Genomic DNA, 16,722 nt, shown 5'->3' with positions numbered 1-16,722 from the left:
TTAGGATAAGAAACAAAAATGTGATTTAACTAAAAAATCAGTGGGTCATAAGTTCATAAAATGAACAAAGGCTAATCTAATAAAAAAAACATCAAATCACACACACAATTATAAACATGGAACTTGGTCAACATTATTTTCACTTGTTTATATCCTCTAGAGACCATAATAGTGTGATGACGTGGATATAGTTGGAAATTTCTCCAAAACTTGTAAGGCTTCTTTCATGGATGGTCTCTTTTGTGGGGTAGGAGATGCACAACTATAACCTAATTTAAAGAATGATAATAATGCATCTTCTCTCCCCTCCATGTCAGCTCGAATCGCCATGTCAACCATTCTTAAGGCTCGACTTTTATCGTCGACGGCAAGCTCAAGCCCTTGACCCAACTCATCTAACACAACGATCTTTCCTGTTAGTAGCTCGAGTAGTATCACTCCAAAAGAGTACACATCCCACTTTGGAGTAGGCTTCAAGCTTCGAAGTGATTCTGGTGCTAGGTATGGTGACACTCCACTGATCGAGCTAGGACTTGGACTTGGTCCAGGGCTAGGTCCAGTAACAAAGTCTTGGAAGCTATCACGAGATGCAGTTGACCTCTTACTCCCGAAATTTCGAGTCGAGCTACCCGTTTTGTAAGTCGAATCACCGAATAAGACCTTCTCGAGACCGAAGTCGCCTATCTTGGGCTCCATATTGTAGCCCAAAAGAATGTTGCTAGGTTTTAAGTTGGCATGGACGTGCTTCTTGTCATGCAGATAAGAAAGGCCACGGGCTACTCCTTTTGCTATTCTCAATCGGGCCTCCCATGGAAGATGACAAGGTGAAGAGCCCACTTTCCCTGAGGAAATTAAAAGGAAAAGAATGAACATGATTTTCCCGGGAAAGTGACAGGGTATTACGTGTTCTAATTTAATGCTCTTCTCTGCTACCAATGGTAAATGCAAACGACCATAAAAAATGGGTTGACTTCCCAAATAGCCATTAAAAATGAACACTTTCAGCTGCACCTACTCCACTGTCACCTATTTACTTCATCTATCCAATGCCGTAAACGCCAAGTTTCATGTTCTTCGAATCCAGAAATTGGGATGGTTGGTAGAGAGTCTCACGTTAACTAATTTAGGGATGATAGGTTTATAAGTAAGAAATAAATCTTCATTAGTATAAGACTTTTTGGAGAAGCCGAAAACAAAACGACCGAGCTTACGAACCTACTCAAAACATGAAAATAAGTAATAGAGAGAAAGAAACTCACTGTGACGGGCATTGGCAAGGCTACTATTAGGAACGAACTCATAAATGATGAGCTTCTCATCGATGCCCCAATAGAACCCACGAACACGAACCAAATTTGGATGAACCAATTTAGCTACAACTCGAATCTGATTCTCAAAATCTTTATACTTTTCAACTCCGCCGTCGCCGATTCTCCGCACTGCAAATGCAGTGCCATCTTCCAGCACTGCCTTGTACGTTATGCTCGATCCTGTAGCGCCGAGAATGTACGCCGATGCTTTCAATAGCGTCTCAAGTTCCAGCTCTTTCTCTCTGCCGTCTACTGTCACTAAAGTTCCCCTTTTGTTCCCTTCTCCGCCCTCCTCCGTTGTGTCGCGGCGGCCGGAGATGGAACCGATACTAACCTGCTCGGAATTTCCCTCTTCTGGATACTCTTTTTTTCTCAGGCAGGACCATCGCGAAAATCCTCTGGATTCCGATGAAGATGTGGACCAGCTGTCTTTGGCCAAATTGGATTCGTTTTTCAAATGGGTTTCGTCGGTTTTGTTTTTTTTCTTCAAGTGGTAGACGTAGAAGAAGAGGAGGCACAGAATTGCTAATCCGACGACGTCGCCGAGTACAATCGCGACTATAGTTGAGGATTTTAGCCCTGTTCCGCTCTCTTTTTCCGGCGAGGTGGTTTCTGGGGTACTTGGGTCAATTGGCATGGCGGCGATTGCCGGTGGGAGAGACGCCGGCGACGAAGGAATTGGGCATGCAGTTTTCGTTATCTCGCCGCAGAGTTGGCGGTTTCCGGCGAAGGAGTTTGCTTCTTGGTTCATGAACACGTCGGAAACAGGGACTTCACCGGTGAAGTTGTTGAATGAGAGATCAATCGTGGCGTTGGCTGGGATTTTGTGGGCGAAATCCGGCGGGATTTGGCCGGAAAGTCTATTATACGAGATGTTGAAGTAACGTAAACTGTCGCCACCAAAATCGAACGGCAAAGACCCATTAATCAAATTAGAAGACAGATCTAAAACCTCAACCGTTCCAAACCGACCAGGAAGTTCCCCGGAAATGTAATTGTTCTTAAGAGATATAACCGTGAGATTACCCAAATTCGCAAGATCACTCGGAAACTCCCCGAACAGAGCATTGCCGGAGAGGTTAAGAACTTGCAGATTCCCAAGTCGACCCACCGCCGCCGGAACCTCATCGGAAATCAAATTCTCCGACAAATCAAGAAACCGAAGCATGGAATTGTTGAACAGAGACAAAGGAAGAGACCCATTAAAGGAATTGTTCGAAAGATCAACAAATTGAAGGCTTTGAATCAAACCCAGATCAGAAGAAACAGAGCCCATAAGCAGAGAATTGGGTAGCGATAAAGCTGTAACCGTAGCACCATCACCGCCGCAGGTGACACCCCGCCATGAACACGGCGTGTCATCGGAGTAATTCCAGTTCTGAAGCACAAAAAGAGGGTCGTCCAAAACGCCATACTTAAAGGAAAGCAAGAAAACTCCATCAGAATTCAAGCCATCACAACAACATTGAAGAAGAAGAAGAAGAAGAAGAAGAAGCAGAGCAAGAACTCTGCAGCTCCAATGGCAGCTCATGATTCGACACTACAAAAGAAGTCCGACATCTCTGAAACTGGAACATAGGAGAGAGAAAATAAGAGAGAGAAAGGGCATGTGAAGAAAGAATATTAAGAGAAAAGAAATTGAAGTAGGTGACCGATATGCGCTTACTGGATCTCTGCAGAAAGCTATAAATTCTATGCTTCACAATGATTCATAAGGCACGTTATCTGCTCCCATTTCAATAATTTATATCGAAATTATATACCTAATTCATCATCGTTACTCAGATTCAAGAAACATATGAGGAGAAGAATACGCATCTTTTGGCTATGTGACATATGATAAACTCCAAACAGGTTGCAGAGGACCTGTTTTTTACCCACAAATTAAATTCTACCATCCCTCAAGTTTGGAACATTAATTACCATTAACCCAACTCATCAAATAATGGTACTAAGTTAGTTAGATTGAATTGAATTCATCCCGTTCTTTTGAACAACCGTACCCCGTTTGGATAATATATTTTTTTAAAAAAGTTTAAGAGTATTTTCTGAGATAAACTACAGAGTTTAAGTATATTTTAATTAATTTAACTAATCTATTATTTTCCACAATTATGAGCGCACATAGGTTGAGTTAGGTTGATTGGACCCGCCAATACTTTTGTTGGTCGTCTAAAAGATGAGATTGAGTAGTGATGTGGCGTGCAAGAGCGTGGAGACTAGAGTGGGAACTAAAAGATGAGTCTTGAGTGAAGAGTCGTCTCATATGTCAAGAGTGCAAACTAAGGAGATCATTGCCACGTGATGCTTAGAGGTGGAGCACGACGGGAGCCAGAAGAAAAAAAACCCTAAAACTAATGAAAACCCTAAACCAAACAGGTCTATTCAAAGAAAAAATAACCTAATTCAAACCTTATAATTCAAGTTTGATTATGAAAAAAAAAAAAAAAAAAAACATTACATGTGATTTAAAAAACCATTGATATGATATACATTTATTTTGTGGTAATTACCAATTCATTCAATGATATCTTTGTCATATTTATTATTATCATCATTTAATTCAATAAATCAAAATTTGAACTTAATATAATCCTCTAAATAACTTGCATTAATTATCATTTAACAGTAATTGGGTTCATATTAGAACATATAATTGAAATGATGGGCCAATAATGATTTGATCAAATCAATTTTAAATCCAAAATTATCATCCCAAAAGGGTTAAGAATGTAATTTTATAGTACCTTTAAATAATAAAGTACTCCATTTACTATTTTGACTTTAGGGTCCATTTCAAAGTTCAATATTTGTTAACCCAAACTTTAAGTTATAAAAAGAAAATTAAATAATTTAGTAGGTAAGCTTTGGATCTATGAAATTAGGTTTTAAATATATTTTTTTATATTCTTCAACATCTTAGTATTTATATATATATATATATCATTCATTCCCTATCACGTGATCCTTAATTTTCTTAGGTTCATCTCAGTTTAGTCAAACGTCTTCAAAATTATCGATTAAGTTATTTCACTTAACACGTACTATGTCAAGACTGACTAAAATCTAAAAAATAATATTGTCTTCTTTCGATTTTCCTTTTCGAACTTCCCTTTGAGGCTTTAAAACGCGTCTGCTAGAAGAAGTTTTTCACACCCTTATAAATGATGTTTGATTATCCTCCTCAACTAATATGGGATATCACAATTCACACCCCTTTAGGGCCCACCGTCCTCGCTGACACTCTTTCCTTTCTTCGATCGATGTGGAACCTCCACAAAATCCACCCCCTTTCGGGACCCAGCGTCCTAACTAGCACATCGCCCAATAACTTGGCTCTGATACCATTTGTAACGGCTCAAGCTCACCGCTAGCAGATATTGTTCTTTTTGGGATTTCTTTTTCGAACTTCCTCTCAAGGCTTTAAAACGCTTACGGAAAAGTTTCTACACCCTTATTGAGAGTGTTTGATTCTCTTCCATAACTAACGTGGAATATCACAAATATTATACTAAATATGAGCTTAAATAAACATTATCGTTACAAACTCGACAATCATCTCATCTACTTATATCTAGAGTCTATTCAGAATGACCATCAACGGGACTTGAAAAGAAAGATGATAAAGCACATCAGGTGCAGTGGCAGAGAGCAGCAGGAAGGCGACGGCTATGGACGGTAGCAAAGGGAATGGGACAACCAATATGAATTTCAGTGCATGGATTTGATACCCCAAACAGAGGAAGTGCATTGGGTTTGTTTTCTCCTTTTCACTAAACTCCAAACCACACCAGTGGATTTGGCCTCTATTCCACAAATTCCGGATCCAATCTGGTTATATGATAAATTATTCGATAAGATTCTTACAAGCAAGTAATATAATTGTTTAGTAATAATCCGATTTGATGAGAGAGCTTGCAGTCGTGTGGTTTAGCCTAGAAGTGGCTATAGAGCGTGAGTGCCACAATTCTATACTTATGATGCTATCAACTCTCATGGTGAGCGCTCGATCGTGTTTTAGATTAAGCTCATGCATCCAATTCTAGTTCCGATTTCTTCTCATTAACCATTCATCTTCTTAGTTATTTGTGCGATTGCTCAAGTCCATGGTCATTTGATCTTCATTTAGTTCTTCATCTATCACTCTTATTCCTTGATTTAAGTTACTATGTTGTAGATTGCAGTCTATAATTATTTTTCACAGAAATTCGTTTCAATTTTCACTTTCAATTTGGACTCTTAAGTATTTGTCCCAGTGTCCCAGTGTCGATGCCTCTCACTAGGAGATCTCTAGAGTAGTTGTGCCACAGAGTGTTACACGTTATTTTTGTGGTTGTCATTTTAGATTTAGATTGTTGTGGTTTGTCGAGGAAGGATGTGTGCATAACTGCTAGAGGAATCATGCATTATCATGCGTTGAACACCAAAATTTGGTTATGTCGTCTAGTGGTTTTGTTAAGTCAGATTGTTTTGATCTGACTTAATTGGATCAGTTTAGTTCGACCATTTTTCTTGGTTCTATTTGCAAGGTGAGTATTAAGATATTTTATTTAAGTTAAAATTTAAGATGTTTTGGTTAGAGAACGACAAATGACTTCAAACTAAAAGCAATATTAGAAAGAATTTACAATTTAGATGGCTACCGTTTCTATGTGTCAATTATGGTCAAGTTAAATGATCCTAATCCAGGGTAGATCACAAGTTAATCTTACTTTGTGAATATGCATATCTAACTCCAGCGGGGCTTACTTCAATGCTCACACTTTTAAAAATACTTTTAAGGTGAATTTAAGGGTGTGCCTATTGTGTAAGAGGCACAGGCACGATGTGGAGGACATTTGGTGTCGCCATGGGCTTTCCCTTTCGAGCTTCCCCTCAAGGCTTTAAAATGTGTCTAATAGGGGAAGGTTTCTACACTCTTATAAAGAATGTTTTGTTCTTCTCCCCAACTAATATGGATCATCACAATCCACCCTTCTTTGGGGTCCAGTGTCCTAGCCGGCACTCGTTCCTTTCTTCAATCGATGTGGGACCGCCACCAAATCCACTCCCTTCGGGGCCTAGCGTCCTTACTGGCACACCGCCTCGTGTCTACCCTCCTTCGGGGAACAACGAGAAGGCTAGTACATTGTCCGATATCTGGTTCTGATACCATTTGTAACGGTCCAAGTCCAAGCCACTGTGATGTTTCATATTGGTTGGGGAGGATAACAAAACACCCTTTATAAGGGTGTGGAAACCCCCTAGTAAACGCGTTTTAAAACCTTGAGGGGAAGCTCGAAAGAGAAAACTCAAAAGGGACAATATCTTTATGCTCCTCTTTTTTGTTCTAAATGTTCTCTAAGGAGTACCCCGATCATCATTCGATACAAAATTATATATAAAATGGATGTCCCCATTCCTTTATGAATATCCTAAATATCCTTTCTTTCTACATTAAAAGAAGAGAAAAAGAGTTTAAAAAAAGCATCTTTTTATCATCTTTTCTAATAATAAAAAAAGCTTCTAACAGCTAGAAGAGATGGGTTGGAAGCATTTTGAAATGTTTCTTCTTTTTTACCTTTTTTTTTTCTTTTTTTCTTTTTACTTTTAATAATAAGGTTAAAAATTAGTATGAATAATTGATACATAAAGTCATCAATTTAATGTAATTAACCTTAATGCTTAAGTCATGGTTTAAGCAACAATAATGTCCATGCTTAGTTACTTTGAACTTGGGGAAAATAGAATATACTTTTGACATTATTATTAATTTATATTCAATTCATTAAATTGTTAATTTTTTGTTTAATAAGCTCGGGATAAAAAAAAATTGTGAAATAACCCAAAAATGAAAAAAAGCATGTAAAATAGAGGTCCTTTGGCCTTTCTTTTATCCCACTTGAACGGTTCGAATCAAAATATTTTTTTTTTTTACTGCTGCAAACTAAGATTTTGGCTGATCCAACTTGAGTTTGATGTGTTTGGACCATTTCTAGTTTCAACTATTTTGAAGTATTTAAGGTTAGTACGTACCTTTTAGCCGTTTAAAATTTTGGAGTCAAGTATAAATTACTTTATGCAAAATTTGTTTTAGCTCGTTTAAATTAGTTGGAGTCTAGTTTAAATTATTGTTTGCAAAATTAGGTTTAGGTTATCATGTTACGATGATATATATGTATAAGATGTCATGTTGCATTATGAAAATGATGAGCTTTCTTATATACAACCCCTAAGTAATGCTATAAATGATGAATGTACAAAACCTTATGCATACATGTTATTTAGGGTAATATGTGAAGAATGTGTGAGGTTATGTCACATGAATGATTTAAGATAAAAAATTATACATTGGGATACTTCCCTTTTTTTTATGACTACGAATGCACACTATGACAATGATCATTATCATCATGTCTTGCATGATATACGAGGGTTTGTTGTATCTCTGGATGTTCGACTACAGCCAACTAACCTTACCAAGCATGTCTAGGGGGTGTGCGAGCCCGCTGGTGGGTCCATGCTCGCATGTGTGGGTTGTGTGTAAGGAAGTACTACACATCCAATTTGTCTGGACTGGAGGTTACCTATATGATTTTAAACGATAGGTCACTAATCATGATTACATATGTTTGCATTCCTTGACCCTAATATTAAGGTCACTTACCGAGTATTTCTTAAAATACTCAAGTCATGTGCTACTTTTATATTTTTGATAAAAGCAAAATACCCTTGAATAGTTGATGACAACATCAAAATTAAAGAAAAGCTAAGGCCTTTAAAGAGACACATCAACTACTGGCTTATTTTTAGCCTACATTTCCTTCTAATTTGGATCTTGTTTTTATTTATTACTTAGGAGCCCAAAACATGACAACAATATATGGACATAATTGCCTCTTTTTTTTTTCTTAGGTTAAAAAATTTGTAAACTAGAGATGTGTACTAACACATAATGGAGCAGGTTATCGTAAATTAAATTGATCTCTACTTTGAGACCTAGCGTTCTCGCTAACACGTCGCTCGATGTTTGACTCTGATATCATTTGTAACGGCTCAAGCACACCAACAGTATATATTGTTCTCTTTGGGATTTCCCTTTCGTGCTTTCCCTCAAAATTTTAAAACGCGTCTGCTATAGAGAGGTTTCCACACCTATTTCGTTCTCCTTCCCAACTAATGCGGGATCTTACATTTATTATCATATATGTTTTTTTTTTTTTTTTTTTTTTTTTTGAAAATGGTTAGTTTTTATTATATTATATTTGGATGAAAATGCNTTTTTTTTTTTTTTTTTTTTTTTTTTTTTTTGAAAATGGTTAGTTTTTATTATATTATATTTGGATGAAAATGCTATATAAGTATAGTTTTGGATGGTAATATACTACTTAGGGTTATAGGGAGAGGCATGGTAGGGAAAATAACCAAATCCTTAATAAATATTTTTTTATTTACTCATTTTAAATTAAGAAGAAAAGTCATTCTTACATTCTTTTTTATTCTAAAAGAATCTTTCAATTAAAATATTATATTAAATGGTCCCCCTACATTTAAACTAATCTTACCTCATAAAATCTTTCAAATTCTTCTTTTAATCATCCTAAAAATTTATTATAAATTCTTAATTTTATAATTAGTATTTTAACCTATTAAATAAAATTAATTTGTTCGGATTGGAGTATACACGTGTTGGATTGGACTTCAGATTGGTCGAATTGGCTATCCGACATTCACCTGCATCCTTTGCAAAATGATCGTTCCAGCATGCTATGTCCTCATTCACATGTATCTCAATAAAATTCTTAGGTCACCCAACATAAAAGTACTCAAAGTAAAAGTACGATTAGTTATAAGTACATGTAGTGACTTTCAATTCTTTTAAATATTGTTTAGCTATCATACCCTTAGAATCTCTCTTATTTGGATAGTCTCGATTCATTCATGTACTATTTCTTTACTTAGAGTGTCACACCTAATTTTTCTAACCATTCTAAAAGTAGTTGTGTACACATGTTGGGTTGATTTTTTTTTTTTTTTTTTGTGCAACCCATAATTTCAGATTGGTCGGGATGAACCAACCAAAAAATTTCCAACTCATAAACCAAACGACATCTTTTCATTCCCTAACAATCTAACAATCTAACCTGACCCAAGCTGAAAAAAAAAAAAAAAAAACTTAATCTAATCTTTACGATTTGAATTGAATAGTCCAAATTGTTTGAATTATCGAGTCATTTAAACATACCTAAGTCCAACTATTCAATCAAATATGATTCGAGAAGGTTGCTCCATAAATGGTTCTTATTTCTTACGAAAAAGATCTCCTACAAAAATATTAACAACCAAAAACATGATTTTCATGAAATTTTGTACTAAAAAAAGCTTTAATTTTGAAATATAAATAATAAGTGGTAAATTAAATGTGAAAAGATTTGGATATTTGATTAATAATATTAAGAAGGAATCAATAATTAGATTCGAACCCATATGAAGTTTTACCCTGAGCAGATTGAATCCATTGGGCAAAAATGGGTTCGATTAAGATTTGTTTCTCCGGAGTACCAAAAGCTAATTTGACTATTTGGGGTTAGGAATTAAGATGTGGTTGAATCTCTACAACAAATATGTTGAACAAAATTATAATGAAATGACTATGGGAGAGCTTGTGAGTGATTGTGTTTGAATACTCCTATGCCTTTGCTTGGTGTGTGGGACAAATGTATTGACTTTTTTGCCCTCTTTTTTATTTCCATTTTTCTTTTTTTATTTGTCGTGTCGGGTTCTAAGAAAAGCTCCAATTTGACAACTATTTGACTCTACAATATGTGACCGACACGAACTACTTACTCCAATAATTGTTGGTTATCGTTTTTAGAATTCAAGGCAAAGAATATCGTAATTAATCGAGCGTTTACGATTATGATAGTACTAGTCGAGCGTTTACCATAACTAGTCGAGCATTGGGTAAAGGCTCACTCATCATATGAGATAAGATGTAATGGCCAAAGTCCACTACTAGCAGATATTGTCCTCTTTGGACTTTCCCTCAAAGTTTTTAAAACGTCGTTAGGGAGAGGTTTCCACAACTTTATAAAAGGCGTTTCGTTCTCCTCCCCAACCGATGTCGTTTCTCACAATCCATCCTCCTCCGGAGCCCAACGTCCCCATTGGCACTCGTTCCTTTCTCCAATCGATGTGGGACCCCCACCAAAGTCCACCCTCCTTCGGGCCCTAGTGTCCTTGCTAAATTCGCCTCATGTTCACCCCCCTTCGAGGCTCAGCCTCCTCGCTAGCACATCACTCGATGTCTAGCTCTAATACCATTTGTAACGACCCAAGTCCAATGGTAGCAGATATTGTCCTCTTCCGGCTTTCCCTTTCGCGTTTTCCCTTTCGAATTGTGTTTTAAGATAAAAGTTATATTTTATAAAAGTTTAAATGAATATTTCTGCATTCAATGTTCATGATATGTATACCGTAGAGATTTTAGATTAAGTAGAAAATTTCAGGTCATTACATAAGAATATAGTTTTAACTTTAAATTGTTACAAACGACGAATCAAAAAATAGTGTGCCTTAAGTGAGTCCAGGTGAAGTTGAAGATACGTAACTATCGATATATATTATAAAATAATAATTTCTTAGGTGTGAAAGTTGGGAAGAACAAGGCCAAATTGAATTACTTGGAAGGGGTGGGATGCCCTAAGTTTAGCGTCGTGTTGCCCTTTGTTTTGTAATGCATTGGCTCTTTCTCCTCTATTTTGTACGCCACCCTTCCCTACTATGTCCTCCACCTGCCTCACTATATTATATTTTCTCACTTTTTTAGAATAGGTCACCCAATCATGACTAATAAAATTTTAGTATATATATATAATTTAGATATAAATATATTATCGATCAGACCAAAAATCTGTATTTATTTAAATTTCTTCTGATGAATAGATAAACTCGAAGTAGCTATTTGTGATGCTATGCAATTTGTGCAACCAAATGTATAGACAATACGTATGAAATTAGCTGCTTAATTTAAATCTTTATTCTAATCGAATGAGAAATTACCAAACGTCGGTATAATAGAGTTTTAAGTCACTAGCTATTCTAAATGTTCGCCGTACTTGCAAAAAAAAAAAAAAAAAGTAGCGGTTATTTGTATTTCTCGAAAACTTCCACCTACATCATCATTCAATATTTCTTGGCTTGTTATTGGCCAAACTTCTTGAGAACTAGGGTCAATGTGAGTAGGAACACCTAATCATGCTTACATGCATATGTACGTACTTGTGTGTATATAGTCATTTTCTTTCCTACCCATTAGACTTATTTTCATACCAGATTTGAACCGGTAATATGAGGATTTTGAGTCCTCTGCTCTACTAACTGAGCTATACCGATCATTTCCTTTCCTACACATTATCTTTATTGTCAATAGCAGATTTGAATCGGTAATATGAGGATTTTCAGTCCTCTGCTCTACTAACTGAGCTATACCGGTCATTTCCTTTCCTACACATTATCTTTATTGTCAATAGCAGATTTGAATCGGTAATATGAGGATTTTCAGTCCTCTGCTCTACTAACTGAGCTATACCGGTCATTTCCTTTCCTACACATTATCCTTATTGTCAATAGTAGATTTGAATCAGTAATATGAGGATTTTCAGTCCTCTGCTTTACTAACTGAGCTATACCGGTCATTTCCTTTCCTACACATTATCTTTATTGTCAATAGCAGATTTGAATCGGTAATATGAGGATTTTCAGTCCTCTGCTCTACTAACTGAGCTATACCGGTCATTTCCTTTCCTACACATTATCTTTATTGTCAATAGCAGATTTGAATCGGTAATATGAGGATTTTCAGTCCTCTGCTCTACTAACTGAGCTATACCGGTCATTTCCTTTCCTACACATTATCCTTATTGTCAATAGCAGATTTGAACTGGTAATACGAGAATTTTCAGTCCTCTGCTCTACTAAGCGATGCCGGCCATATATATATATATATAACCTCTAATGATAATTAAAATAAATTGAAATGGAATGAATGATGAAATACGATGTGACATCCATCCCCATCCATAAACTTGATTGAGAGGGACATTTGGTAACATTCCATTTCATGCTCTATCATTTTCTTCAAAATCAATTTAATAATTCACCTTTTAATAATTATAATTATGAATATAAGTTCTAAAGAATTCTCATTAAATTTTATTCCAATAAATAAAAAAAAAAGGTTATATATATATATATATATATATATATATATATATTTTTTTTTTTTTCTCAAGAACAAAAAGAGAAAATTAAATAATTGGGATTTTAAAGTTTATTATAGTGCAAGGGAATCTTAATTCTTCACGCATAAGAAATTATTTGGTGCCTTAAAAAAGAATTATTGTTATTTTCATGAATAAAAATAAAAGCTTTGTTGTAAGCTTTTCCACTATCTAATCCCTTTTGCTTTAAATATTCCAAATCTATCTTCCCACCATTTATTTCAATTAATCAACATTTTTATTTTCCTATTTATTTTCTTTTCTTTTCTTTTTTATTTCTTAGCCTCAACTTTTTTTTATTCTAAATTTTAATTTTCCATTTAGTTTTGTATTAACTAATTACTCACAAAAATATTATTTAAATACTTAAATTCTTCATCCTCCTATTTAGTTAACTGGATCCTTTTTCTACTCTACTTTTAGTCCCTATTACACTAAAAGCAAGTCTCTACGAAAAATGGATATCGACCCACGGTTTTAAAACGCATCTCACAAATCTGACCATGGGTGCAAACGGGTCAGGCCATTGATTGCCATTCATATGTAAATGGGCCTTTTCGAGTCCAATCACTTACATGGGCCCCTCTCAATCATTCCCATTTGTCAAATTCCCTCCCATTTTTTTGACCCTACTAAAAAGGAAACCCATTGCCTTTTACATTTTTGATATTCAATGAATGCTACTTTCTTTTTGGCATTGCTTTTACTTCTTTTTCATGTCAAAAAGGCATTTACATTTTGTTGAAATTTAACCTTATTTGACAAGTTTTTGGGTTCAATACCTTTTTTGGTGAATTATGCAAGGAATTGGCAGCTGAATATGATGCATAAGCTAGCCTGCTAGGCTAGACCCATGTTGGTTGGGGTGAAGGTAACGATGGCTTCCATCCTCAGCCCATGTTTCAGGGCCTCAGTCTTGGCCCAGTACAAAGCAGCCTAGAGTGGCTTCCTATCTCCCAATTTGGCGTTGGGATGGATGGGCCTTTGGAGTGTTCGATGCATGGGAAATAATGGTGGTTTGATGTTGTTGTTGTGGCATAGTGATGTAGCTGTTGATATCATTTCTTATTCTACATTACATATCGACATGGTGGTCGAAATCTCTTCTCGTTCTATGTTTACAAGATTGAAGTGTTTGTAATAATCTAAGCGTACCGCTAGTAGATATTGTCTTTTTTGGGCTTTACCTTTCAAGGTTTCTCTCAAGATTTTAAAAGTGTTTGTGTTAGTGAGAGGTTTTCACACTCTTACAGAGAATGATTTGTTCTCTCTAATCGATGTGGGATCTCACAATCCACCTCCCTTTGGGCTCAACGTTCTCGCTGACATTCGTTTGCTCTCTCCAATCGGTGTAAGATCTCACAATCCACTTTCATTCGGGGCCACACATCCTCACAGACACTCGTTCATCTCTCTAATCGATATAGGATTTAGCAATGACTAAGAATGTTACAAAAAAATTAACAAAAAAAAAAATAATAATAATCTCTACAAACTTACTAAAAGTGAACTTTTAAAGAATGGTTAACCATGGAGTATTAAAAATGATGGAGAGTGAAGATTGAAAGATGGGAAAAAGGGAAATATATGAAAACAATTTGAGAGAGGAAGTCTCGCAAACAAAAACTATAGATATATGTTGAAGAGTACGTTTTTTTGTGTTTCAAAACTAGACCTCGACGAGTAGAATCAAATGCATATCAACTCAGAAAATTTAATAACATCGACTTAGGCCAATCAAATAAGTAACTCTATTGTTGGTTTGGTTGAATGACTTGTATAATGTATGATGACACATGTTCCATGCTCCTGTACGTGTCATAATTATGATTGTTATGATATGTTATGTTATGCTATGCTATGATACGTTTAGCTATGTTGTGTTGTGTTATGTCATGTTTAAAAGTTATGCTATAATGTAATTATGTCATGTTTATGATATTAATAATTTATGATGCATAAACTTCCATATACTACGTTGTATAAGCTATGTTAAGTATGAAGGTTTGACAAGAATTATATATAAATGATTCATAAGCTTGTTATGTTACTAATGCACGGAGGTTTTACTTGTATCATAAACTTATGCCATGATTTTAAGCTATGGAGACCTCATATATTTTTGTGTCATATGCATCAGGCTACTTCCTTGTTACGATTAGTACGGACGCGTACCTTATGATATTTATGTTTGCCATGACGTTATGCAAGTGTTTTTCCTCCGTAATGTCTTGTAGCATGAGCATGTGGTAGCCCGACGAGCTAAGCCCAATGGTACATATACAAGCCCACCTAGTAGTCTTGCCTGATGGGTCCATATGTGCATGCGTAGAGAAGCATTACACATTCAACTCTGCTCAAACTGAAAAGCAACCTAAGGCCATACAGTGATGTTCTATTAAAAGATAGGTTCATCCATATTGGGTCCGTGTCCTGTAGCGTGAGCATGCGCTAGCCCGACAAACTAGGCCCAAGAATACTTATACAATCCCACCTGGCGGTCCTGCCTGGTGAGTCCATGTATGCATGCATAGAGAAGTACTACACATCCAACCTTGTCAGAACTGAAAAACAACCTAATGACATACCATGATGTTTTATAAAATGATAGGTCCATCCAATCTTGCATGAACTAAAAAGCAACCTAAAGTCATACCATGATGTTTTATAAAAGGATAAGTCCATTTGTTTGTAGCATATGCATGTGCTAGCTCGACGAGCAAGGGGTATGTATAAAAGCTTGCCTAGCGGTCCTGCCTGGTAAGTCCATGTGTGCATGCGTAGAGAAACTATACATCCAACCTTGTGGTAAGTTCATGTGTGCATGCGTAGAGAAACTATACATTCAACCTTGTCCAGACTAAAAAACAACCTAAAGCCATACCATGATGTTTTAAAAAGGATAGGTTCTTAAGGCCATACCATGATGTTTTAAAAAGGATAGGTTCATCCATATTGGGTCCATGTCCTATAGCATGAGCATGAGCTAGATCGACGAGCCAGACCTAGGCGTACGTATACAAGCCCGTCGAATGGGTTCATGTGCACATGAGAAGTACTACACATCCAAACCTATCTAGATTGAAAAAGCAACCTAAGGTCCTAATTATGTTTTACAAAAGGATAGGTCCCCCATATTGCGTGCGTTTGCATTTTATAACTCCAATAGTGAGATTACTTACTGAATATTTCTTAAAATACTCGAACTATATGCTATAAGGTATGAATGCTGGCATCACAATGAAGATCATGGAACCAGAGTTAGGGTGAACTAGAGTTAGGGTAGTCGCGTTCATGTATGTTTGACAACTCTTAGGTTAGATCACGACTATTTTTATTTTATTTAAATTAGTCATGCATGCACGATGACTTTATTTTTAATTTAAAAAAGGGGGGTTATTGCATAGAAAGACTGGGCAAGTTATTTTTTGAGAATCATCCTTTAAAGTTATGTTATCATAAAAATAAATATGGTATAACTGAACCTCGTAAGCAGCTTCGACTCATTTAGTGACTATGAAAGAGTCCAGCTCTCCATCAATTTAAGATTTCACTTCGAAAACAAATGAAAGACTTGATACAAAGGTGAATTCAATATATTCGTTAGCTCTACAATGATGGATCTCACCCTGGAGTGGTTGCCCTTTTTGTGATACCACGTCAAGGAAGGCTCGATCGGAACCCATGTGATCTAGGTCAAGGTGAATCAAGCCTCCATCATGTAAATTATAAGGTCATGGCGTGCAAGGTGACACAACCACCCAAGCTCTCAATCAGTTCGGGTCAACTCGAGTCCAAATCAATCTATGTAAGATGGTTCAAATTTACCCATAATGGAGGGATATTTTGAAAAATTGAACCAAAAATATCTTCCTTCTCCACAAGCTTTGATATTTAGTTGATGGAATTGAAATGCACATTCTTTTCTCTAACGCCCAACGACCCATTAAATTCTAAGCCACATATTTTACACATTACAGATATTACTCAAAAAACTTTTAAAGAATAATAATAATAATAATAATAATTAAAAAGACTGGAATTTTTTTACCTCTTTCACTTCAAATTTGAATTTTAAAAAACATAAAATCATTTTTCATCCTGCAAATATTTCTGGAAATTTGAAGAAAAAAAGTGAAGAATCACAAAGC

The 16,722-nt window shown here is 35.9% G+C and overlaps 1 protein-coding gene across 1 annotated transcript; it reads right to left on the bottom strand.

Annotated features, from left to right (window-relative positions):
* On the bottom strand, nt 1-3,163 carry LOC111499648 (probable LRR receptor-like serine/threonine-protein kinase At4g37250). The gene is made up of 2 exons (XM_023151271.1): nt 1,260-3,163; nt 1-842 (listed from the first exon to the last, which is right to left on the bottom strand). Exons 1-2 carry the CDS (start codon nt 2,839-2,841, stop codon nt 157-159), a joined length of 2,268 nt encoding a protein of 755 aa, XP_023007039.1. The 5' UTR covers nt 2,842-3,163; the 3' UTR covers nt 1-156.
* Nucleotides 3,164-16,722: the final 13,559 nt, after the last annotated feature.

The sequence above is a fragment of the Cucurbita maxima genome, unplaced genomic scaffold (genome assembly GCF_002738345.1).
Source record: "Cucurbita maxima cultivar Rimu unplaced genomic scaffold, Cmax_1.0 Cma_Scf00027, whole genome shotgun sequence".
Taxonomy (NCBI): domain Eukaryota; kingdom Viridiplantae; phylum Streptophyta; class Magnoliopsida; order Cucurbitales; family Cucurbitaceae; genus Cucurbita; species Cucurbita maxima.
This window is presented reverse-complemented; position numbering and strand designations above follow the sequence as displayed.

Bases quoted from the DNA above. Each gene is read 5' to 3' on its own strand.
- LOC111499648 (XM_023151271.1), bottom strand. From the start codon at position 2,841: ATGAGCTGCCATTGGAGCTGCAGAGTTCTTGCTCTGCTTCTTCTTCTT. The intron at 843-1,259 runs GTGAGTTTCTTT...TAATTTCCTCAG, and splicing joins CCTTGCCAATGCCCGTCACA to GGAAAGTGGGCTCTTCACCT.